The sequence below is a fragment of the Ptychodera flava genome, chromosome 14 (genome assembly GCF_041260155.1).
Source record: "Ptychodera flava strain L36383 chromosome 14, AS_Pfla_20210202, whole genome shotgun sequence".
NCBI lineage: Eukaryota > Metazoa > Hemichordata > Enteropneusta > Ptychoderidae > Ptychodera > Ptychodera flava.
Genome location: NC_091941.1, coordinates 3,336,532 through 3,363,751, shown reverse-complemented (window position 1 = coordinate 3,363,751; position 27,220 = coordinate 3,336,532). Strand labels below are relative to the sequence as shown.

General features: G+C 37.3%; 1 protein-coding gene across 2 annotated transcripts in view; it reads right to left on the bottom strand.

Annotated features, from left to right (window-relative positions):
• Positions 1–27,220, bottom strand: part of LOC139148974 (signal-induced proliferation-associated 1-like protein 1) — a 62,539-nt gene that overhangs the window by 10,608 nt on the left and 24,711 nt on the right. For both annotated transcript variants that reach the window (XM_070720450.1, XM_070720451.1), the window contains exons 2-16: positions 19,964–21,786; positions 16,576–16,891; positions 15,438–15,604; positions 12,926–13,114; positions 11,996–12,071; positions 11,424–11,522; positions 10,474–10,577; positions 10,067–10,224; positions 9,443–9,549; positions 8,455–8,684; positions 7,882–8,027; positions 7,178–7,292; positions 6,687–6,824; positions 5,250–5,365; positions 4,588–4,712 (exon numbers count right to left, since the gene is read on the bottom strand). In XM_070720450.1, the coding sequence (XP_070576551.1) occupies positions 4,588–4,712; positions 5,250–5,365; positions 6,687–6,824; positions 7,178–7,292; positions 7,882–8,027; positions 8,455–8,684; positions 9,443–9,549; positions 10,067–10,224; positions 10,474–10,577; positions 11,424–11,522; positions 11,996–12,071; positions 12,926–13,114; positions 15,438–15,604; positions 16,576–16,891; positions 19,964–21,190 (3,313 nt within the window). In that variant the 5' untranslated portion in view covers positions 21,191–21,786. The remainder of the gene's footprint in view (positions 1–4,587; positions 4,713–5,249; positions 5,366–6,686; positions 6,825–7,177; positions 7,293–7,881; positions 8,028–8,454; positions 8,685–9,442; positions 9,550–10,066; positions 10,225–10,473; positions 10,578–11,423; positions 11,523–11,995; positions 12,072–12,925; positions 13,115–15,437; positions 15,605–16,575; positions 16,892–19,963; positions 21,787–27,220) is intronic.

Sequence of the window (27,220 nt, the reverse complement as noted above, 5' to 3'; positions counted from 1 at the left end):
AATATCGACTGTTGGCATTAAACCATAAAGTGTTGTAAAAATTTCAGTAGTGGCTAATCAATGCTTGCCATGAGAAGTTATGGAGCAAGGTTGGCTCTTGCTATTCAGAGGATCAACGGTATACCTGGTGATCCCATCAGACTTGTGTGTGAATGGCTGTGACGATTAGCTATTGCATATCAAGGAAATGGTAGTTTAATAAACTTCCATATTGGTATAAAAGCGTGGCCAGCAGTAAGGCTCTATGTTTGATGCAGCCATGCAGCCAAGCACATTTCTAAATCTAAGTTTTTACTGATCTGTGCGTTAAAATTAGCCTTTCCCTGTAGGGTCCAATGCAGTGAGTATCAAAATGTGCAAAGCAATGACTCCACTCTATTAACATTTATGATGGTTAAGAACTAACATATATATGTAAACCAACTCTCTCAAATTTGCCTGTACTAAAGGTATACGTATGGCTAAGCCACAGAGCCACAGGCTTTGGTAGAAAATGAATTCAATGAAGAGATGACACCTTTCAACTGAACACAGGCACAGGACTGCATCGAGGTTCAGCACACTGCTTGACCTAATATAATTTGACTGGATACAGAGTGTTAAAGCCTTTGAAATCATATTCCATGGCTGTAGGGCAAGATAGAAATCAGGCACTATCAGCTAGAGATCACTTGATGGAACAGGAAGTAGTGGTATCTGGGGGGCTATATGCGAGTCTCTTCAAGCTTCATTTACTTCAAGTGCCACTGGAGATTCTTATCTGAAATTTGCAGAGTCTGATCTCTGGGCAGCCTGTGTTTGGTAAAAGACATGATGAATGGCCATGTCAGACAAGGAATAGCATTTCCATTAGATGTATAGTTAGCTTATGATATTGATTGTGACATTGGGAATTGGCAGAGACAGAAGGATGCATTCCTTGATTGCCTGAAACTAAAACCCTGAAGTTTTTTTGCAAAATGTTTTGCCTATTGCTCTTCCTCATTCACTGCTGTCTCTTGAACCTTATAACAAGCGTTGATGCCAAACTTACTTTGAAAGACCTGTAAAGAGTTTCCGGAGTACCACCTCGTCAACGACATGGGAATGCTAATATTTCATGGACAGGTGTGGTTTCAGGTTTGAGGATGACAAATACTGATGAGATGCTGCCCGGAGGCGGGCAATCACACGTAGGAAATGAAACGTGATAGTGGGTAGCTACAAGATGCTGATACAATTGACAGACATCTGATGCATCGTTTGACACTATCACTGAAACCCATGAAAATAAAGAACCTGAGGGCAAGTTTCAGGTTTCAGACATTACAGGTACAGCTTCAAAATTAACAAGGTGATACAACTTTCACACCTCAACTAGCACTCGCAATTTAGCATCGCTGATGCATGGGGTTTGAATCTGACTGTCTATGGATTATGGCAGCGAGAGTTAGTAAACTTCAAGATTTTCCAGTGTTACGCCTATCAAATCAATTCATCCCATCATTCCACATAGACAAGCAGTCATAGAAGATAATCTGATTAAGACAGTGAAGATGCGATAAGAGGTGTGTCATCAGCAATTCCATGGTAGCAGAAACATAAATAAGTGCAGGCTATGCTGTCTTCACAAAATACAAAAATACCACAATTATACGGTGTCGCTCAAATTTGATCAGCATTGGTATATACCAGTATGGTTACCAAAGATCAACAATAAATATTGTTTCTATCTGTAATTCTACGTATATGTTATGACAATGATTTCTGCACAGTACAACCAGAAAAACAACAAGAAATATTTAAACCAGAAAAAATGAATGACAAAAGTAAATAAGGTCTGAAACTTTAGGTACTGGATGTCAACTTTAGCAACATGCACAGCACTACAGCTAGCCCCTCTTAGTTTGAGCATAGACAGTCTTCCCCCCCTCTACTGTCTATGGTTTGAGCAGGTCTGTTAATATGTAACAGTTCATAAACAATGACAGGAAATGACTCAAGCCTGTTTCAGTCACTGGCATGCCATCACTCCTGCACATTTGCAGGATTTCCCTTTTTCTTACGTCATTTGCACATTTTTGACACTGACATGTTCATTTGAATAAATTCACATCTCAACCTCCGCATCTACCTGCTCACCAAATACTGAGATTGTAGCTTTGGCGGTATGGGAGCCTTTGTGTGTAACGGACATACATCCGCACATACATACCCACAAACATACAGACATACAGATGCCACCGACTCATCATATAAGCTCTTTTTGGTATTTATATACAAAACCAAATATGAGCTAAAAATGTATTGATACCCGTAGCCCCCGTAGGTTCACCAGACAAAGTAGGTCACAGTTTGCACATATTTATATTGACACTGATTTGTATAGCTCAGAATGCAGTATTCTATGCCTTGGCCAAGTGCATTGATCAACCAAAAGTCAGATAAAAGTCAGTGACAATGCACATGCATACTGATCTACAGCTTTCTGATCTGGCAAGTGGCAATGTGAAATATAATATAACCTAGCTGGTCTGTTTTCACACTGTCAAAATATCCCTCTACAGACATTATGTTTACATACACTCTGAGTTGTTCTGTTGTACACAATTTCCAGCATGTTCCTTTAGTTGACACAAATGTATTGAAACTGACATGATCTTATCAATTACATATTTTTGATCACAAATGTTCATTTCGCTGACACATCACTATTCCATAATACCTATTCCTTACTGCTGACACACAATTCCTGACAGGCTGCTATGCTTAATAAAGGACAAATCCCAATGCATTCTGAATCAATGTAATCCAATGTAACTTTTGTGTGAGAGAAAGTCAAGTACACTCCAGAGGGCACACTGTCGTGATCACTTATATGAACCCATGGCTGACCTTTACATCTGAATGCTCTGCAGAGAGATGCTGTATGTGATTACCAGACTTTAGATTAGAAATTCCATTATTGTAATATGTACTCAAACAGCTCTCAGGGACTGAGTTCTGTGTCTCTCTTCAGTCTTGATTCAGCCATGCTATCACTTGGTAGTCACGATGTAAATAAACATTGAATCTCCTGGTACTGCTGTTCCGACATTTATAGTGTCATTTGTCACATGGTAAATGTCAACCTCAAACCAAATACTGGCCATGGCTCTCCTGCATTCCAGAGTTCTACTGTTACTATACACTCTGAGTTCACATAGGTAAAAAATAGCACAATAACTTTTACAACATTTCATAAACATAGGGCCAAAGTCCCTGAAGCTACTATAGACATGGATACAAAATTAAGTATCAGTATTTTCATCCTATTAACCAGGCACATTTTAACTTTCAAATTAACATTGTAAGTAAGTTCTGTTGAATAAGTTGAGACTGTACATACTCAGAGAAAGCACACTGAAGAGACAACTGTTTGAAACTTAAGAAGTTCAAGGTCATCAAAGGATTATAAGGAATCATGTAACTTTCATTGCACTGTTTACACAGATTGCATAATTGCTATAAATAGCACATGAGGAATCTTACAGCCTAGCTTTACCATAAAAACCCTATCACTTTGACCACTCTTTTAATTGACCACTCTATTTTTTTCCTCAAAAAGTAATTTTATTTTATCCTTACCAAGTCAACCATAAATGGAAATTAGAACTTTCTCTATCTCTATCTCTATTGACTATTTTGAGCAATTTCTTTTAGATATTAAACATACAGGACACAATATATGACAGTTCAGAATATGTCAAAGTTGGGATTCAGGAAAGTTGCCTTTACATGTTTTAATCCTCCAAGATGGTAAGCATTTCACTATGAACTGTCAAAAAAAGTTGAACTTTCTGATAATTCTACAATAAAATTATTTTGGCTTTGATGATTTCCTGATTAATTCAATTATTTAAAATCATATTAATTATTTTTTTCAGGTGAATTGATAGGGTTTATACAGTACAAGAATTACATACAATGTAAGTCAAATTTTGACCAAAAATGACAAAAAAATTCCTTAAAAATACAGATTTGCATATTTCATCACAACTTGAACAAATCTAAGTTGGGTTACCTCTGGGGACCTGTATACCAAATAACAAAGCTGTCTGACCAGTGGTTATGAAGAAGAAGATTTTTTACCAAAAACGCCTTTTTTGGCATTAATTTGCCTATTTTCAATAATATCAAAAAATTAAAAAAATAGTTTCTCAAAATCATATTTTTCATCTACACAACAAATATCAAATCAGTAAGTACTGTGGTTCTCAAGATATTTGAGTGGACGGACGCCTCACAAACGGACATACATACATACATACATACATACATACAGACTGACGCCGGACGCCGGACGGATACCCATCCCAATAGCTTCTATAGACTATAATCTATAGTAGCTAAAATCTAAATTTAACTAGACAGTGCGAGTATCTCAATATAGTGTCCCCGGAAAACAGCACGTACATGTATGCTATATCTGAGAACAGACAGTGCAGGCAGACAGAGAGATAGACACACAGCAGTGACTGACACTGGCTTGCTCCACAAACTTCACTTCAAATGTTCATACCATATGTTCATCTAGCAAAATAAACAGCTTCAAAAATTATGACTTACCCCTGTCAGAGATGTAAGCTCCAAGTTGCTGTGACTTTCCTATCTTACTGTTGTGGCTTCGATGTATTGAATCTAAGTGAGTGTAATTGCTGATGGTACCAGTCAATTCCAGTAGAGGCACTCCTCTGTTATACAAAAACACAACATCATGAGCACTGCACTGTTACACTACTGTGGTGTGGGGAAACATTGCTCACAACAAATGTGAAGTTGGCAGACATTTTTTCAAGCATTTACCATCGAACATACAACTTTGCTTGAAGCCCCTGGTGCTTAGTAAACTCAAAACACAAACTTTCAGTTGACTGGGCAAATGATTTACTTTGCTCATATCAATTTCATGATTGACAATTTGACAATCTACGCAATAAAGTGACACATGGATATAAATACTTCATTGAGAATTTCACTATACCAGACATTCTAATTATTGAAATTCTAGCTGTGTGTGCAATGGGCAGGAAAATATATCTCAACTGGAAACGATGATAAATTTGTCACGCTTCAAGATCATCGTCCTGGTTCAGAATTTGTTATTCCTGTCACACGTTTTAAGAAGACAATAAAAGGTGAAAAACTGCCAGGGTAACAAATCAAGTGTCCCATTAACATACAAGCAGTGGCTAGGGAGGGGGCGGACAATGAGAGACTGGAGTGAATACCTTCTGGGGGTTCCATCTTCATGAGGAAGGATTATTACAACTTTAACAGTCATGGAGGTTCTCAAGAGATCAATCATTTGGTCATGGGTTAAAGTACACACTGCCACCTTACAGATCTGTCAAAGAGAAAAGGTACAGAGAGTGTCAAAAGTGTTAAAAACTACAGACTCACGGAAACACTACAATTTTTTGAGATGTTCAAATCATGATGATGCAATTTGACATCTAGCATATGATATACCCTGTAAATATTAACGTGAGTGATAAAATTCAGTCTCACTCAAGAAAATTGACTCATTTCCAATCATTTGTGCACACCTGCATTTTTCATCATGTTATCCATATGTGTATAGATTTATCATCAGCTCGTCCTATCAACAGCCTAAGTTGATACAGCTGAGAACAAAAGTTGTGAAGAAACACAAAAACTTGTTAGGGAGAGCTATCTGATGTGTCGACTCTATTTAGGTAGAATGCGCCTCATGGACAGATATTATGACACTCAATCTTTTATAATTCTTTTCTCATCCACAACTTGTGGGAGCTCATTTTAAAGCTCTTGGAGTTAGAAAAATTTTCACCATCTTAGTTTTTCGAAAATCAAAAATTTTATTTTTCCCAATGACGTTAAAAGAAGGATGTGGCAATTTTGAATTTCAAATGTTAGTGAGTGCCGGGTAGTTTGTTTCTCTAGCACCAGATTTTTCACGGTGACTCCAGATTATTGTTCTTGATTTGGTAAAAGTATGATTGAAAGTTTCATTGAGGAAAGTTTGAGTGAAAGTTAAAGTCTTTCACTTTCGAGGCGCATACTACCTTAACTATTGCCTAATCAGTAAGTCATGTCATGTTCATATTGGTTGCTACTATCTTCTGTATCTGAGGTTACTTATGTGTAATAACAAGTCCTTTGAACACTAATCTCTCTTGCTGCCAAGATGTCTGACCATTTCTTGTAGACAGATTGAGTCAACACAGCATTATGGTATTTTGTCAAGCAGGTTCACTTAAGGTCAAAGTCCTAGCATTGCTCAAACTTCAATTGTGTGACACAAGTCATGCAAGTCAGTGTGTATAGACCACTCCTACTAGTATCATTTGTGAAAACTGTACCGTACATTGACCTAACACTGCAAAGGAGAAAAGTTCTTAAAGAGCTCTCTTCTGATCTGAATAATGTTCAAATATTTGGCCTTGCTTTTACTGTTATTGGCATCATTTGTGTTGCATGACTAAAGGGCATAACTGGATGAAAGAGCATGAAGTGCATGCATATACTGAGAAGTGCTGTTAGTAAAATGAAAATCACAATTTGTAATTCAATATACAAGTATTTCAAATCTACATTGTAATGACCAATGAGCCATTTACTACAGACAGACCTTATAAAAAAAGAATATTAGCATAATGTGTGTATACGAGTAGAGCTGTACATACCTCGACAAGCCTGCTTCCTTTCCGTAGACCAGCTTGCCATGCAAAGCCGTACTGTTCAACCTCTGCAACCAATCCCTGATAGTGAACATGGAATCCAAGCTGCCCCAGTCCATTCCTCCGAAGGGTAATCTCTTTTGTCTGTAAATGCAAGCCATACAAGTGTCGATGTTTTTGAACACTATAATTCATGATGTAATCCCACTTGATGACTTTGACGATAGCAATGCTGTTACTGTTACCTTCAACAAATAACATTTCACAGACTATGCACTGTCACTATTTGGTCGACGATGTTCATCAGAGTATGTGATTTGGTTGGAAACATTCAAATTTTGTTCACATCAATATGGCACATTAGAATATTAGGTTTTACAATGTAGTCGCAATGAAGACATGGTCAACTTTTACAGGGGTAACACATCATACAATCCTATTTGACCTTTGACATACTCTGAGATACACAAGTCGCTACGTAAAGATTTGTCATTTACCTCACATCCATCTGAGACCAAGTCCAATCTATTTACAACGGCTTGTATCTCATCCTCATCATTATCAGCAAAATACATTACAATGCATTCACCTTCATTGTAGAAAAGCTTGAGGCTGTTAAAAACATAAAAAGAAAACAAATCATCCAAGAGGCAATACGTCAACACTGTAGACTGAACTGATCTTGTGTTTGCTGAATTTAGCTGTGACAGTACTCTCACCATAGCATGTCTGTCTTTACTGGCCTAGTTCGGGCAGATCATTGTTGGTAGCAGCAAATGATGCTGTAATCCAACAAATTTGGATGGAAATGGGGACACAAACACATGAACAGAAGGTAAACAGCCTCATGAACAAACAAAATGCCTTGTTGATATAAACAAAACATTGTTTACTACATTTGTTAGAGACAAGCTGCACTTATGAAAAGCTGGTAAAAATTGTTACTGTACATGTAACAGTTATGGGATTTGATTTCAAGATTGATGTCTATTTGTTCAAATATCCATGATGGATTAATTGACAGGCACACAGAAGAAAACGGAGAAAACAAAAAAGAGAACAAGCAAATACAGACTTTATGTTTCATTCCCCTGTCAAACAACTACTTGAACACAAGACTACTTTATTCCAATTGTAATATACCTGGACAAAATCAAATTTCATCAGGAAGTTAGTACAAGTAAAACTATGCCATGGTTACCTGTTTTGATTTGGAGTCCAGCCAATGACAGATTTAGAATTGACACTGAAGATCGGGTCCTGTTCTTCATCTCCGATCAGTACCACAGATTCTGCTGAGATGCCAAGACTGCAGTCTAAACGTTCACCATGGCTAGAATCTTCAACCTGTCAGGAAATACAGTTACACATCATTCTCTTATGCTTCACAGAACACCAATATCAATGGTTTCAACTCCATAAACCCTCCAATTGCATTGAACACATTATAGTATTAAACCTTCCATCATATTTTATCATTTGTTTGATGATGTCTTCCATAAATCTAAATATGTCAATGCTATAAGCTTGTTCCCTTTTTAAAAACATGGAAAGCCAACATCCTCCACAGCAGTCTTATATCACCATCAAAAATAATCAAATTGGACCAACACATCATAGTTATAGTCACTGGAGTGAGCTTTAAAAACATACATACATACATACAGACAGACAGACATACAGACATCACCGACTTACCATATAAGCTCTTTTTGTTATTTATACACATACCAAATATGAGCTAAAAATGGACAAGATTCATATTCTCTCTCACCTGAACTCTCCAAACAATGGCACCCTTTGTGATATTCTCTGGGAAGACTTTTGGAGGGCTCTTCTCTTTCTTCTTGTCCCAGAGAGTAAACTTTCCAAACTTTGCACTGGTATCAATGGTGGCATTGCTAACAGAGTTATTGGCAAGGTCTCGAAGGTACTCCTGCCTTGTTCTCACTGCCATGGTCACAAACTTTTCAGATCTATGGACAGCATTCTCAGCATTTATAACTAGGGAAGAAATACACGACAGATTTTAGTTTCAATGCAGATGATTGTGCTTACAAAGACATTAATCTTCGTCAAATATCTTAGGCTATGTATTTCCATATAGGCATAACATCTACCATGAAAAGGATAAATACCTCACTCACTTTCTTCAGCATTTGTAGGCAAGTAGCAATTATACTTGAATTTACATAGTACAAGGATGATCTTGTGTCAAATATACATTGTGGGAGCAAACAGCCACATAATGCATGAGAGGAAGTAGTCACAATTCCATCTAATTATCAGCAACTGAGATTTAATGCTAACATAGTTCACGAGTGTGTTAAAAATTACCATGTGAAGATTACTGCTTGCGTACTTTTTGATCAATCCAGAATTTTCTTTCATATGATCTGTTTCGAACATTTTCTATCAAACATGACAGCAAATGACAATGCCACACACAACTGACCAATTCAGTTCTATAAAGGAGTAGTATTGATGACAAAAGGTGTTAGGTGAACCGTGTGGACGGCGCAGGATACATACCAAGAAGTTCAAGATCGCCACAAGGTCAGACTGCCCTCTCTAGTTATTAATGGCTTTGTGACAAAAAATTCACACTTGGACTCAAGGGGGCTCCCTTCACTCAACGCAACTGTATATCACTGTGATACCATTCTGAGAACTGTGACAGCATTATAAAAGTTCTATGCTCCATAAATAGTAATTCATGGGCTGCAAAAGGTAGTTAGAGGATGTGTATAATGCATTCTTACTTTTGGCTAAAATAAAATCTGTAAATAACTTTGATTTTTGGAACGTTGGGGGCTCTGGCAGTGGTGGTCCAAATGTAGGAACATCTTTTGATCTACTGACAGCAACACTGAAATAACAGAAAAAGATGAACAAATGTCAACAATTAAATACACTGAAGGTCTATCAGAGTAGAAATTTAACTTTTGCTGACAACAAACCCTAGTCACCACTAATTATCAAATAAAATCTAGACTTCTAACATTTGTATTCAATAACATTTATCAATGATCAGCTGGGAGGCAGTAGTGCCAAGTTAGAGTGTACGTGTACATCCCCTTATGGATCAATGACATGAAAGTGGAACAACATTGTATGTAAACCCCTCTACAAAGTTGTGCAGTGTTTTTGCTGGTCAGAAAGAAACTGTTGTAACATTGTCCTGAAAATAGATAAGGTATTATGACAATAAGTAATGGATTATTTAGCAGGTACTGTCAATAGCTGACTATAGTTGGTTTTTTCCACTTAACCATCCAACACTCAAGAGGAAGATCTAGCCAATTTGACAGTTCGTTATATCTGAAATTGGCTCTTTGCTATACTGGAATCTCTGAGATTCGCTCTGGTTTATATTGTTCACATACCTGTAGTGTAGGCTGTCAGTGTTGGGATGATGAGCTTGTACTAAGATAAAAACATGTTGGAAATGTGATCGAATGGTCTTTGGTGTGAAGGGAGCAGCTCCTTCTTCTTGGAAGACTATTGTGACGATATCGTTTCCGATGTGTCGTTTACGAAGCAGCTGGCAACCGAATAAAATAATCGACAGTGAGATAACAGTCAAGATTTATGCAAATTTTGGTCAGCAATACCACATGCAGAACATGTACAACTACTATACTTCTTTTGTAATGAATTCCAACTCAAATATAACCACAACAAATAGTCAGGGTTTGCATAACAAATTGTTGCAATATTGAAAATAAATAGTTCCATTTCACATCTTTGTTACTTACATTCACTAATACCAAATGATAGGAATATTCCATACCTGTTGTTTGTTGTTTGGTGTGTACGGCAGCATTGTGGAAACATGGAACATAATTTCATTGTTCTGATACGTTGTATACAAGGAATGGGTTCCTGTTGAATCAGCTGTGAGAGAGAGAGAGAGACCAAAATAAGTAAAGTTAATACCAGAGAGTGCCATGCCTATCAACCTGCTAAACTATGCCAAGTTGTCACTGTATACTACATGCACAACATACCCAGTTCAACATTTACAATGCTAATTACATCAAAGATAATCTTGAATGCACATCTATTGGCAATTGATCTCTGTAGCTTCAACAAAGCACTTCATGGATCATCACACATACGGTTTATCATAGACAGTAGAGGGGGAAAACTGTCTATGGTTTTATCATAGACAGTAGAGGGGGAAAACTGTCTATGGTTTTATCATAGACAGTAGAGGGGGAAGAATCTCTATGCTTTTATCATAGACAGTAGAGGGGAAAACTGTCTATGGTTTTATCAATACAGATATCATCACAATAATTCATGAAACAAATAACAAACCATGAATTATGAGAGCTATGGTATCAATAACTTCTGAAAATTGTTTCAGTATTTTTGTTCCATGTTTCAACTACAATTTCTTGGTCTACTTCCTACAGCATTTTGAAACACTTCATGTTTAGTTTGTCAACGCAGCATGTCATTGTGTCAGGTTCATTGTTATTGTTGAACACAAAATTCAACTTCAAACCTGAATTTGATTATTAACATTAACAATACACAGTACATATTTTGACATACAGTTAATGTTGAAGAGCTGAGTACTGGATATTTAAAAAAGTTGTGGGAAGTAGACCTAGAAACTGTAGCCGACACATGCGATAAAACCGAAACAAAACCTTGTAAATCATTGTTATAAGTTATAGTTTCTAAGTCTCTAATGTTGTTATTCATTTCCTACTTTCCAAAGAGAACTCTTACTTTTATTATCAAGCTGTGCTCTGTATTTATCAAATCCCTGCAATTTTACTGTCTCTCCAAGACAATTCAGGAATTCTTCAAATGCGGGGCCTGCATGCTCTACAGAGACAAAATAAAACATAAGAGGTTAATAGTGCAATCTGCATATTTCACAGGTTTTTTAAAAAGCGCCCTCTATAGACATTTTACACCAATTTTTCAGGTAACATAAGTTGAGCTCTCTATTCTACCAAAAGCATTGCCTTAATCACATTTATAACCTGTTTTACACTACACTGAACTTTTCCAGAGGAGAATTTCAAATTAAATTTTTGGACATTCTTCGTATCTGTTCTGGAATAATTCCGATCCTCTCATCAATTATTCGCTTCATTTGTTGATGTCTTCAGCCTGGGTCTTCAACATTGTGCCTGCCTTGCAATTTAGCCTTGGCTCTACCCTACAATACTTTCCGCTTCAGCTCATCCATAATTACATTCCACTTCAATACTTCCACAACACTTTCAAAGCTTCAGACAGAATTCTTTCCTAATGCTGAAGATGAGAGTCTAAGAAAGAAAGTATTTGCTCACCATTATTGTACATTTCTTCTTCTGTACTCTGACCAGCTTTGCAATACATTACACCAACTTTGTACTTGTTGTTGATCTGAAATGAAAGACATAAACCCAAAATTGAAAGATAATATAGCAAACGTAAAACATTTATGGAGTGTATATTTCACAAGCTGCAAAGCCTGTGGAGGGGAGGCGACTTCACATACTTGGTAGACCTTATAACCTCACACCAATTCTATTGACTATCTCTCATGTCCTATGATAGGAGTAGGTGAAAACTGGTTTTGTAAATGACTCTATCATACTTTGTCATGCACATCTATGGCTTTACACTTTACTATCTTGCTGAATTTTTTTTCAGTAAGTGTAGTTTCAAATGGCCCTTCATTTCTCAAGTAATTTTTAAATATCAATCATTTGCAGAATGGGTATGCATAATATTGAATAATAGCAACACTACAGTAACCAATGTTGTTGGAACCAATCCGGCCTAAATGTTATGGACCACAACTTCCTTTTGGACGCAGGAAATGTTTACACTACATGAGTTTGTATTTCGCTGATGAAAAAAATCTGAAAAGGGCGTAATCTAATTCAGTTATTCTGTAGGAAGTTTTTGACAAATCTTCCATGCAACTGGACATCAAGGTACTTTGCAAATTGTTTCTGCTTGTATTTTCACACTTTGAAGGTTACAATTCATGAATTATTTACACAACATAAATGCCTGTATCAAGCCCAGAATGTCAACCATTGTGTGGCACACTAAACACTTGAATGAGTCTGTGTATCGCTTGGCTGTAGAGAAAAGAAGCGGCACTCTGAAAAGTGTGAAATCAATACACAACAACAAAGCTTGAAAAGAGAAACAAAACATGAAAAGAATAACTAGTGCATTCAACAGTAAATAGAACAACAAAGGAAACAACATATTAGATTACTTACTCCTTGTTCATCCAGTTTCATCAGCTGTTCCTGTACCTTGTCCGCGCTGACCGCCAGTCGAAGGCATGACAACTGTAGCTCCGGAGCAACATATTCCAGAACATCTCTGAGAGGAAGGCCTCTGGAAGTGCCGTGCTTGGCAGCAGACGGAATGGCTTCTTCAAGGATGGATCCCCTTAATGTTGTCAACTAATTGTTTCAAAGTAGAAAGAATGTGTACAATCAGTGTTTTTGTAACCTCCTACGTTTGTTATCCAAATTTGTTCACTGTATTACACTTAGAAAGTTTACAGTGCCCTGAAACAGACTATGTCTATGTTAGCTACTTACATGGGTTGAAGTAAATACAGAAATGACTGGTGTGGTAATTAACCCTTGACTCAAGTCCTTTCACAACAACATGACCAACGTTAAGAAAACATGAACAAGATCAGACCACAAGACTTGCATTCCTTTCCCTTCTTCATTAATGTTGAGCATTCTAGCTTCCAACTTGCAAGACATTTTTGCCATCAAAAAATGTTGTTTAAATTTGTGTTCAAGCTGGGCAATTTTTTTCCCCAAAACTGTGATCAGACCCATTACAATGATATAACATTTCTTTAGCACCGGTGTTAGTTTCATTTCTAACATATGAAGTATGCGTAATAACCCTGTTTCTAATTGTTTCTCTGTAGGATGGTGTTGGTTGGGGTTTCAATCATTTCTGAACTGGGTTGTATCATGGATGTACAAAAAATTTTTGTACATCCAAGGTTGCATACAGCTGCATGTTTGCCCTGAATGTGTTCATTTTAATCAGGTAGCATGAGTATGAAATCTGCACAGCCCAACAACAATTACTGACATGCGTATTTGACACTTTGCCAAAACAATTATGGTACTGGCATTTCATTTACATGCACAATTTTCATCACTACATATCTTATGTAACAATAACACCGTGTGTAATTCACACAAACACATCAGTTCAAGGGTCTTGTAGGTTACCACTGGACAAGATAGTGCTGAATATACTTCACCTTTATCATTCAAATTTCTATAGCTTCTAAGTCCCTCCTTAGCTGACTGAGCTCAACCACAACAAAACAAATACCCCATAGAAACTAGAAATCCTTCAATGACATAGGCTCAGACATTCATCTTGTACACATCTTTGATTCTGTTCCTTGGGTATATGGACAGTCTGTCTAAGTGATCAACATAACTCCACATCATGTACAGCAAAATCCTCACAAAGTATTCAAAAAATGAGGTGACTTAAGTATTTCCTCTTTGTTGAGAAGAATGCAGCTCTGAAAGAAGCCAAGGAATGTCTTCCACTACAATGGAATACAATGGAAGTGACTTATCTAGGTCACAGTGGGTTTTGTACGGACATTGAACAGCAAGTAGACATGGAGGGGAAATGCACGTGAAATTTTGGTATTGAAAACAGTTACTGTAATGTGCCATTATGTAAAATAACACTTGTGAAGAAAGTACCACTTCAGATTTTACACAGAACATTTTTATCATCGAAGTGGGTTGTTTTGCAAGCAGTATGGCAGTAATATACTTTTGAATAGATGAGTTGGAAGTCTTTTAAAAACCCCTGGACACTGACTGGTTTGCCAGACTGTGCAATCCTCTCCCAAGAGATCACGGAGATAATAAAGGAAAAGACACAGAGATACTGAATTGGTATCAGTAGCAATAAATTTCTATTTCCCAAACAATGGGCCAGTAGCTGTGACTTTTAATGATTTTTTCATTATTTTTCTTTTACTTTATTTGTTATACATCTGAAAGCATGTTGAGATACACAGTATTCAGCTTGTCAACTCAAACTGTACATGTGTAAACTGCATTGTTACTGTTGACAAGTGAATTCCGGTCTAGACTAGAATTCAAATTTTAACAATAACAGTGCATTTTACGTGTATAGATGCTCTACTGACAAGCTAAATGGTAGGGGTTTCAATACGATTTTAGGGAATAGAACAAAAACTTACAGTTGACATACAAAACAAGATTGGTGAAAAAATTATCAAAATTTACAGCTACTGGCCCTCTAAAGAGAAAATAAAAGAAAAGATGCACAGTTGGTGACTTGGTAATAGTGGCAATGAAGCAGTATTCAGAAATTTATCTGTGTACTATATTTACATGAAGTCATCAAATAATACACTGATAACTACTGTAGTGTTGGCAAACATTCTAGAAAGGAAGTGTTGTTGATGGAATACAGAATGTGAAAACTACAAGGTCGCCGTCTGTAGCTTGGGGGCTTGCAGCGGAATTGGCCAAGTAAAGCCCTTTAAATTTCCTGCAGTAGGATGCATGTCATTCTTTGTGATCAACCTATTCTGTACACTAGCTTTTTAGAAAGGAAATGAAGAGTTTGCTTGTAATGCAATGTCAAATAAATAAACAAAGAATGATCATGACTAATTATCTTGAAGAAACACACAGCGAATGCACACAGAGAATGACCATCTTAGAAGCTATGAATAGATGCCTTTGTACTCACTTCACTTGTTCTGATAATTATCCTGTACTGGTATTGGACGTTATTGTTGTCTTTATTTGAGGTATTAGTTGAGCTATTTATTACATCTTTGTCTTCTAGTTTTTCTCTCTTTATGCTGACGGCCACAGGACCTAGGTTTTCATCAATACCTAGGTAATTTTGGTGTTCTGCAATTGGAAAACAATATACAAACATCAATGCTGGATACTGCAAAGGTAATGCTTACACGTCAAAATCTTTGTTCTCATTGTACAGAATGTAATACCGCCCCTTCTTGTCTGTATTAACCCTTTCAGGTCTGACTTTCTGGTAATAACTTACCAGAGTTACCCCTATGTACAGGGATTTCGGCCTCAAAGGGTTAATTTTACACTTTAAGTTTGTACAAATCCTTTTCAAAGATCAAAGGAAACTGGGGGAGTACAGCACCTCACTTTTGCAGAAAAAAATCATCAATATGGAAAACAATGAAAATAGAAATTTTATTATTACACTACAGCAATACAAGGTTAATGGTCAGCTTGAAATTCAAATACATATATTGTTAAATATTATGGGATCATTTGGTTCTCCAATTACAAAAATTAATGCCATCCTCTGATTCATCAATCTACATTTGGGTAAGAATAAGTAAAAGTTGAGGGCTTCCATTTTCAAGACGGTTGCAACATCTGAAGTAACATTGTTACACGTATAATGGTGGATTCTAATAATGAAAATCTAATTATCATTGTTATTTTACAGTAGTCACATTGTCTACATAACTGATATTTCTTTGTAAAGGATCATTGTTCAATTGTAAATGCTGCAATTTTTTTTGCAATGATGAATGATTCTGCTACTAGAAAGGTTTTGTTTTTAACGTGAAGGGTGACCTACTTTGGGCAAAGTACGGCAGAAGCTGGTGTTTTAGTCGTTGAAACCAACAACTGCAAATCATTAACTTTGCTACCAATGCCATTCAATTTGTCACACCCTAATGTTTTCAACCCTGGGGTCACACCAAGGGTTGGACCAAACCACTTGGTACAGACAGGGGTGGCAGCATTGCCCTAGCCTATTTCAATTTATCACACCATTATGATGTTTGGTCCAATCTACAAGTATTTGGAAAGCAGGAGTGGTATCATTGACTTACCCTGTCCAAAGAAATGATCCCTATAATAGTGTGCCCCATAATCAATCCTCTCAATCTGTGGTTGAGTCAAGTATGCCGGATTATCCGGACTTCCTGGTGATCCACCACTAAGCCTCACTTTAGGTCCTTCCAGTATGGCTTCATAGGATCCCCTTCTACCGTACCTTCTCTCATCAGCAGATGCTCGAGACAGACTGACCTTTCTTTCAGTTTCTCCACCGATTTCATTCCTGAAGAATGGACAACTCATTACCAAGTCGTTACTCTTCCCATCTCCAAAGTCAGAATCTTCATCTGACAGGTCTTCTCGACTACCCTGATATGAGGATGAAATGAAATGAAATGAACAGATGAAATTAGCAAGAAAACACTTTTAATCTGACAGATCAGGCTTATGAACCACAGAGCTCATTTCAATGAACAAATTGACAATTATTATCTGAAATAGTTCAAGAACTCATATGACAATTCCGAATGGCGTTTCAGTTTTCTAAAACGGTACTTGCACATTATTTTCATTGAAAGTTATGACATTACCAACCACGACTAAATTTTTTTTTGTCAAACACATATGGTTACATGTATATATATATACATGTAGAAAAGTGAAGGGCAAAGCATTGAATAATAGAATAAGTTCTGCAAGAACAATTTATGGAATTTTGCATTTCTTTATATAGGAGAGTTAAGTTTTATTCAAGAAAAACAATTAACAATTGCTTCACACCTCATTGTGTATTATGACTTATAAGGCAGTAGTGTTTTAAAGATATACTCATTAGACTTAATAATGAAACTTGTACAGCAGAAGGTAAATCAGGATAAAATTGCCTGTGACTGGTACTGTAGGGGTCTTCTTTCTGACAGAAGCTGACAACTATCTTTATATCATATTTCATTGTTGATTGCAGGGTGTGACTTCCAAGCAAGATTATACATACTTGTTGAGCTAAAAGTGGACTTCAAGGACATGACTTTAACTGTCTGAGATTCTGTCAACATTTCAATGCCATCATTTTGGAAACACTGGAACAATTTTTGAACACTGTCATTTTTGATAGAGTATGGTAGACTGATAAAAACTCTGACTTTTTGTTTCACGATGCATGAAACATTGATAATGCTAAGAAGTATGTAATGGACTGACTACATCAATTTGTTTGTAAGGATTCATCCAGGGTGATTGTATTGAATGGATTTCTGAATATGGCGATGCTATTTCTACTTTCTTCAGCAAAGTTCAAACAATGCCAATGTGGCCATGACAGAATTCCTCTGCACTTGTCAAGACCTTCTGCCCCTGATTTCAGAACAACCATCAGCAGACCAAAGAAAATGGTTTGTTTTTGTAGTCTGGAAAGAAAAATATCAAAATACTGACGGAATGCCAGTCAAAGAGTGGTCATGCTTCAGAGGGCCAAATTCTTGAAATTCATTTTATTCTCTCAGGGAACTACTATGTCTCCTTGCACATTATGATGTTATTATTAGAGCACTGACAAATCTGAAAAATATTTACAAGCATGGCATTGAAATAACAACTATGTGTATCCACAAGCTGTGTATGCAAATTTTGTTGGTGTACTGCACAGGCATTACAAGATATGTGTACATATCACTAGTAAAGGTGCAGTCTAGGAAATCATTGAACCGTGTCAGACGGAAGGAATTCCATACAATTCAAAGTAATAACTCATGAAAATAAAGAGTCTTAATTTGCATGATCCTGGAAACTGTACAGCATTTCAGGATTTTCAAAATCATGTACAATGGTGCATCCATCTAAAATATTATTCAAAGTTCATTTTCATCTGTGCAAGTTAGGTAATATTTCTGACAAAATTGTCAGTCGTTTAAATGTCCATAGATGACAGTAAATCAGGATTGTTTACAGTGCTTACTAACAATCTGGACAACGGCGGTGACTGTGTAATGGTTTCAACGACTGACACCTACAGGAAGTTTGCAAGAAGAGTTTTTGTTAGGTTTAGATAATCTGACCTTACAATGACACACAGAGAGGTCAGGTACACATTACTGTAGAAATCCAAATGAAAGTAAAATATGTTACAAAAACAACAAGTTTTCATGGTTTGTGAACATTTGGAATATGCATGTACATGTATGTGGGAATAATTTGATTAAATTTGAATGTACAAACTTAAATAATGAAGTGCTATCACATTTATGATTGATACATGTACAATGTATGCTGTACCCTGTCAGTAACTTTCACCTGCCAATTGTGCCGTAGTAGTAGCTGTGTATAAGGCATACGTTTCATTCCATTGTCATTGTTCAGGGCAGCATATCCTAAAACAATTGATCAACCAAGTATCAATAAGAATTTTGAAAGCTGATCACAATATCAAAAATTTATCACAAATTATCAAACTAAATAATATAGCGGTAGTAATAATATTAGATTTTGGCTGACATTGTGTGTTAAGCTACTTTCTTCTCAATCTTAAGCATGATTAATAGTAATATTTGATTTTGCACGGATTCATTCTCAAAATGTACAGTAGAAATCAGCAATGACACACTCGGAGAGATGCTCCCTGACAGAAATTGTTCTTGATGTGTAACACCATACTGAGATGATTTAAATACACATCTGAAAAAAGGTCAGAACACAAAGTGACCCTAGAGCAAAGTGAGGGTGTAATATCCTAGTTATTATGGGAGTGATCACTTCAGTACAAAACATGTATCAGGCATAAAATAATTCCCTACAGCCAATGGTCAAAGTAACTGTGGTCATTTCGGTGACCCAATGAGCTGGCTTTTCAACAAAGTCTGTGTACTTAAAGAGTTTAATTTTGGTGTCATGTGTCAAAATCTGACTTTTCCTCAGAAACATCAAAACAAAACATACATGTATGCACATGTGCATGTAAACATCACTACTCTAAACAATTTAACAAGTCTGCAAGCCGCAGCAGTAGCTACTCATATTACTTGTTATTTTTTCCATGACCAAATCAGCCATCTGGATGGCCAGACTTAACCTTGATCCTTGGATTCCTTGTAAATACAACTGATATCTAGGTCATCACATGTATCCATGATGACTTACCATACATCTTGAAAATTAGGAAATGCATTTGTTCATTGGTTTGGTTTGATTTTAATAATTGTATAGTTTATCACTGGAAAATTTTGATTTTAAAGAGGTTGAGAATTCTGTTTTATTTTTCTTGTTCTACTTGCTGAATCTAGTTCCCTGATTTCATATACATTTAGGTCAATACCAGTAGGAAGCTACATCGCCAGAAGTCTCACCAGTAGTCAAGCCCTGTACACGTGCAGATATTGTCCTGTTTTCAATTTATATGTACACAGCGATACAGCGATTCATGAAATAATATTATTTCTTAATTCTTACCTGCGGTGTATTTGAATTACTTCCCCTTGACGCTGCCGATGCCCCTGTGGTGGTATTTTTTCGTTTCCATCCATGTTGTCTGTTCCTAATCACCTCATTGAGGTTGACAGTGATACTTTGGCAGTCATAATGTGCAAATGCTTTTTGTCGATACCTTTCCTCTACTCTACTTTGTAAATCAGAATCAGTATTCCCAATGTCACCTTCACCCTTTCCAAGTAATTTACTGAAAATTGACTTTTCCGTTGACTGAGACTTTGTTTTGGACACTTTCGTCTTTTCCTTTTCCTTGTCTCTGTCCTTGTCTTTCTTTGTCGTGCCCTTCCTGGTCAACTTCGGACTTGCCGTGGCTTCAGTAACCGGTTTCAGTTCTGCCGTTGCCATGGTAATCTTTGAACTTTTGGCAGTGTGGGTGACGATCTCTTCGGCAAAGGTCACATGACCGCCACCGAGCAGTTTTTCAAGCTGTGGCGGAGCTGGACTCCTTTGGTCAACGTCAGCTCTGAACTTCTGTACCATCTGGAAAAAACTTTCTCCACCAACACTTTGCATGTCGATTGAGGATGTGCTCCCATATCCTCTATGTACTGGTCCATCCAAGTGTGTATTGCTACCTATTCTGTCCAATGTATCATTCAGAGTAGAATTACTGTTACTCCTCCTGACAGGAAAATCTCCCTTGAAGTACTCTTTCCTAACATGACGATTTAAATTGTCTGTGGTGAGGGCACCACTGGGCACAACTTCACGCCTTTGCCTGGTCAGTAAATCATACCTATTTTCCGGGCTTGTGTTGTGCCTTCTTCCTCCGTGTCCGCCTGGCGTATTAGAAGCACGCGAGAGTTCATTCCTTCGAGAGTCCTTGGGATGTCTCTGAACTGGAGTGAATGCGGATGTAGTCTGGTCCGTCTGTCTCTTCTCTGAGTTGCGTGATCCCGCTCTGTTACTGTTCTGTCTCGGTGAAGACTTGTTACCGCTATAACTGGAGGTAGTATGTGTCATAGCACCTTCCACAGACTGAGGAGTGATTCTGTGATCACTAGTTGGGGTTGCAGCTGGACTCCTTTTGTGCTCTGAGCTTTGATTTGCTGGAGGCCTGTACTCACCAAGTCTCATGTTACTCCCATACTCCTGGCCTCTTGACTTCATTAGCAGACGTGTATGCTCGCTGTTGGGGGTCACTCCGGCTCGCAGTGCATCTTTGTGGACTGTACCATTCACCCGCATGCTTGACCTCTGAATGTCTTTGGAAGATCTACGGAAGGGTGTTCTTGAGGAGGAGGAGGAGGAGGAGGGTGCTGGGGAGGAGGGGTCCCACTACCATTGGGCACAACATTTTTGTGGTAATATTGGGCAGCCTGGAGGGCTCTAGCCCGTATTGTTTCTATTTCTTCACTCATTTCTTCAAGTAAAGTTCATAATCGTCATTGAAGAATGTCACTGCGTTTGAAGATCAACAATGTGTACACCAACCTGCCACTTGGAGGATGATAGTGTTGATAGCCAAGACTGACCTTTGACCCTGCACAACTTCCCAATGGTATTCTAAACACCAGCTGTTTAAATTTCTTTGCACATACAGATCAGAGTATGTCACAATTATCCACTCTGTTAATGGTCTTCACATTGCTGCAGACTAGCATTTGACATTTTCAGATGCAGGCCGTGATGTCTTACCATGCTGAAGATGACATCTCTCTGACAAATACTGGTTACTTGTGAAACATACTGAAGAGTCTTCCAAGCGCAGCTTCCTTGACCTTTGACCCTGTCTTCAATATGAGTGAATATGCGTCCAATATTCTCTCCTACAATACATGTATCTGTAAAAATAATCATAATACACCAGGTAATGAAATTGAATTCTGTATATATCCACTAAGCTTTTTAATTTTCCTCTTTGACAGAATTTTAAATGAAAATTGCATTCTTTGTCACATACTCATACACTGTCTTACCAGTGTGAATTCACACTTTTCATTTCCACTGTTGGAAAATGAATGAGCAAGTAAAACAAAACTCAGAGATATATCATTTGCATCTACCAGTAAATATGGTAAAGAAAGTGTACAACAGTATTGTAACCAAGTTCTAACATATGTTTGTAATTGCAAATTGGCACAAAATGTATTATTATCAACAATTGTCACAGCTACTCATCTCATGGTTATTTTCATAGAAGTACAGATTATATTAGTAATAATAATAATAATACCATTTATTCAGAAAACTATAAAAACACATGATATTTTTACAGCACATAAATGTAGCAAATATGTATCAATGCATTTTTGCACTGCCACACTATTGCATGTTACTACTGCACATTTAGATGTAATCTAACTTTCAACGAGAATTCTGTTCAAAAATATCATTATCATCTGAAAAAATAATTATGGAATCAATCAATTTGACCGGATTAATTTCCTTTTGATTTGATTAAAACTTTTGAAACACTGAACGTGTTTAATTATTAATTTCAATGTTTGCATACACTGAGTAACATCTGTCTATTTACATGAACAGTAACAAACCCTACATGTATATGTGTATACTGTAGGTAGTAGCATGGCTGCAGAATATGATGTCAGCATAATGTCACGAACACTAAAGGTCTTGTTCAAGTAATGACTCACCTTGTCATATGTATTCAACCATTGAGTGCAGTATTTTTTTCCCACCAAAATTTTAATGCAACATTTTATCACTTTTTATTAATTTTTCTGTATTTTATTTGATAATTTTGGACCAAATGGACATCACATTTCATTTGCTATAGTCTTTTATTAATATTTTGGCAAAATGTGAAAAAAATTGACAAGGGCATAGTTTATAACGGCAACAAAAATTGACTTTGGCGCTCAAAGGGTTAAAATTTTCCAACTTTTAATAGATAAAGAGAAACACTCCACACAGAAATATAACTTTGGTTTTTTTATGCATCGATATGAAAGATTAAAGAAACCATACGTCACATTGTTTACCAAATCTCTAATTCAGAAGAGCCCACTATATATATATGTATATAGAAGTTTTTCATGTGAAAAGTGACTGACTACAACACTGCAAGCTGTGAGAAAACCACGAAAAAACATCACCTTTTCTTTAGAAATGAAATCTCAGCTTCTTTGTAAAAGTGCACTGGACTTCTAGACTTAGCAAAAGTTCAGAAGAGGATGTTAATTCACATGATTCATATCTAGCATTCATGCTTCAATTATTTTCCTATTTTATACTTGTGTATCAAATACAGCTCCCGGTACTACCCCGAATCCAGTCTGACCAACTTAAATTTCACATGACTCTGTGTACAAGGAGTATAGATTTCAGCTGGGTTCATCTAAGATTATTTTCAGTAACAGTAAATCTGATGTTGATTGTCCAAGCTACAACTGTCATTTTTAAAATGATGGATTTCAACAAACAAATTTCAAACTTATGTGTTCTGGAACAGCATGTTACCAAACTGAGGTTGGTGGCACAAACCAATCAACACCAAAAACACTCTCCAACATGGGGTACAGATTGAGAGCAGTGACCCACTTCAGATTCTCCAGTTTCAAGGTTACCCTAGCACTGAATGTACAGGCAAATTTCAAACCGAAAATACCCACTGTTTGCATAGCATTGGCTAGCAGATTATTCAACTTGCAAATTAAACACAGTTAACGGAGAAAGCAAAAGAAAGGGAAAATCTACAATCATGCAAACTTGACTGAGAGATACACTTAATTTTCATCATGTTAGAACATTACTGGTATTAACAAAATTATGATCAAGTTTATATTTGTAGTTTATGCTACTATCAAAACGATAAACAGCATATGCATGATGCAGTACAACGTAGACATCAATATAATAATACTATGTACATGTCTAGACGACAATGTCTGACATTGGATACCAATCAGCCTTGCTGCCAAAACATGGATCACTATCTGCATGAAATTATCCATAGTTCCTTAAATTTATAACATAAACAACAGCAGACAAGCACATTTCTGTCAGACAATATAGAGAGTTCATCTGTCTATAAGCAGAAGTCTCGGAAGCTGTTCAAAACTAGAGGCGGGTCTCTGTGATCATTATTCTCCATTCCAAATCAGGCTCAACTATGCAAAGAATGTACTGCCCTCAACATTCTCACGTTACCACAGAAGCGACTTATGACAGATCTAAAAATATGAATGACCGGCAAGGTCAGAGGTCATTTACAGCTGGCAAATTTCTAGCATGTCAGACAGAAACCCAGCAAACCAACCTATGTAATATGTTTATTTGCTATTCACTTAGCAATAAATACACCATCAAGGGGAAAAAAAACCATGTCTTGACCAATCATTAGGCAAGGGATGGCATCTGGTATTTTTCACAAGTTCCCAAAGCGCATGTATTGCTCTTTGAATGTAACGTGTATAAGACAACAGAATTCAGCTGCTTCAATATGACATCTATTGTAGCAGATCCAGTAAAACTTGAAATATTATGGCTAAGGTACTAAAAATTCAAGAATACTGCACAGAACAAAGTTGACTAAATGATAATTCACAAGTCATAAATGATAAAATACAGTCTTTCCACAGATGAATGCATGGTTCTTTGCACAGCTGGAATCTAATTTCCAATTTCCAATACTTTCTCTTGATTTAAAGCTACAAGCATAATGATAATTTGCATGTCATTATTTCGACAGTGCCTGCAACTTGAAGTTATCATGAACATGTGTGGAAATAATACCCCAAATTATCCAGTTTGCCAAGCTATATATGTGATTGTAACAGCTGCCACATATTTGAGTTGCGAAAGAAAGCCTGTAAAATTTGTTTTCATTTGCACTGAGGTACACATAAAGCAGTATGCCAGTATGCTCAATAACATGTCCATTGTTGACATGTTCTTTCAAGACAGATTTTCCCAGCAGACTGCTTTGTCTCAGACAAAAAATGAAAATTAATGTTATATAGGATAGGTACCTCTAACAATAAGTGGGGGTGGGAGGCAGTTTCTGGCAGCACTTGATATGTTTGAAGCATGAAGTTGGAATCATTAAGTACACTCGAAATCAACAGAATGATGATACAAGACAATTGTGATATGGAAAATGACAGGAAACTTATCAAGACGGAAATGATAATTGTTGGGGAGGGGAATTCATAGTCATTCTCAATACAACAATAGGTGCACACAAGTACCCTCATCACCTGTCAATATGGCTTAGCCTAGATAATCTATTCGTCCGCTAGCCTCCGTACCTCCGACCCACTCCCTGGGTCGGAGTTACGGAGGCAAGCGGACGAATAGAATCTAGGCTAATATGGCTGGGATTTGTGATCCAGCACATTCTCTGTATAGAATTAATGTTTTCATCACTCACCAATGTAATTTACTCTGCAGGTCAAATCACTCACCTAATTCTAAATTATATATAATAGCGAGTATTGATTCTTTACGTATTCCACTCACCATGTGTATGTATTCTACTGTCTAATAAATACTCTGAATATACAGTACAGTCCACGCAGAACCTGTCATTGTGCTCGCATTTTGCGAGCACAATGCCAGCACTCTAAGCGCATTATGCCAGCACAATTGGGTGTGAAGTGCCAGCATTTTGCGAGCACTGTGCGAGCACTTTACGGGCACTGTGCCCGCACTGGACAAAATGTGCCCGCACGATGCGGGTATTGAACTCAAAAAATGTGTGCCCAGAGGTAGTTGTCGGTGACAACATTGCTACACTTGCCTAACTGAAATAGCGGCGGCTGGGAGTAACTGAATAATCTTGAGTCCTAAAACCAGCTCCAAACTCTCTTTGTCTGCCTAGGGCAACTCTAAAATCCATAAAAAAATCTTAGTCGTAGACAGGTCACAGTAAGATATTATCACATGCGTACAGTATGCGTACAGCTCTGAAGAAATCTACCTCAAACTCTGCTGGACCTCGACACTAGACCTCTCACGGATCGTGGTCTAAGGTTGGAACACGGACGTGTAGACCGTGGTTGGACGTGCTTTGTGAAAAATTGCAACAAGTGAACATTATTGTGGCCATTTACAATAAATAAAGTTCATGATACGTATTAGTAATATCACAGGCACAGACCACATTGTTATGCAATATGCCAGGGGAATTTTCTGAATGAATTCGTTCGTCATTTGCCGTATAGTAGACATCGTACATGAACTAAAGCATGATTGCGAAACCTGATACATAGAAGAACCAGATTGTAAACCATTTTATATTAGGGAGGGTGAAGAATAACAAGTTTTGAATTGTTGCCCGGTCAATTTGTTGTATTTGAAACTACGCATCCTTTTTACACAGGTAAGGAAACGAGAGCGCCCAGGAAATAACAACCAGCATCGAAATAAAATTTGTTTTTGAAATCAACAGCTTGTATTTTTGTCCTGAACATTTTACGATTACACGAACGACTTTGCTCTGGATCCGACTGTCTATAGTAGACACTGCAGTTAGCAATATAGAGTCACTATCATACTGAAGTAAAGTCAGCGGTGATGGCGTAGGAAAATGCAAGTGTTTTCATTGGCTTACTGATTTTTCGTGCTAATTCTGCCGTGTTTGTCGCAAAAAAAATCGAACTGAAGTTTCGAAGGTAGCCGAATCGGCGAACCATTTTGCTGAGATGCCAAGTCCGAGTTTTGTAGAGGGACCCGTGGTCCATGGATGTCACGTACAAAACTACATCCGCGGTCTGTCCGGTGCTTGTCCCTTTTCAAAAATATCTGAGCCATCACGCATGCACTGTGTTAAAAGAGGGTCAGTAGTACACTCTACGACTAAACCAGGCACTGAGATGCCAGAATGTGAAACGAGAAAACCCAGTTCCAAAATGACTATAAGTCGCGAAAGTATCCAGACTGCAAACTGCATGCCCTGTCCGATTGGGCATTTCCAAGCAAATATGGCTACCGCTAAGCCCGAATGTAGTCATCGTGTAAAATACAATTCTAGGCTTCGGTGAATTAAAGCAGGCGGCTTTATCCGACCGGGAAATATGACGACAGAAGTTCTAAACATTTATACAGGTCCTGTATTGTATTACGATGTACCGTCCCTCCAGTTTAGTGTAGAAAGTTAAAAGCATAACATTTTTTTTAAAAAAAGTTATATCGATGCGATACATACTATTAAATCTGAGACTCTTTCTGTCAGTTTTGGGCTGCTGGTCTTCACAGCAACTTGCGTCTATCGTCTTTAAAAAATGTTCAAAATTTTCGGGGTAGACTTGAGTC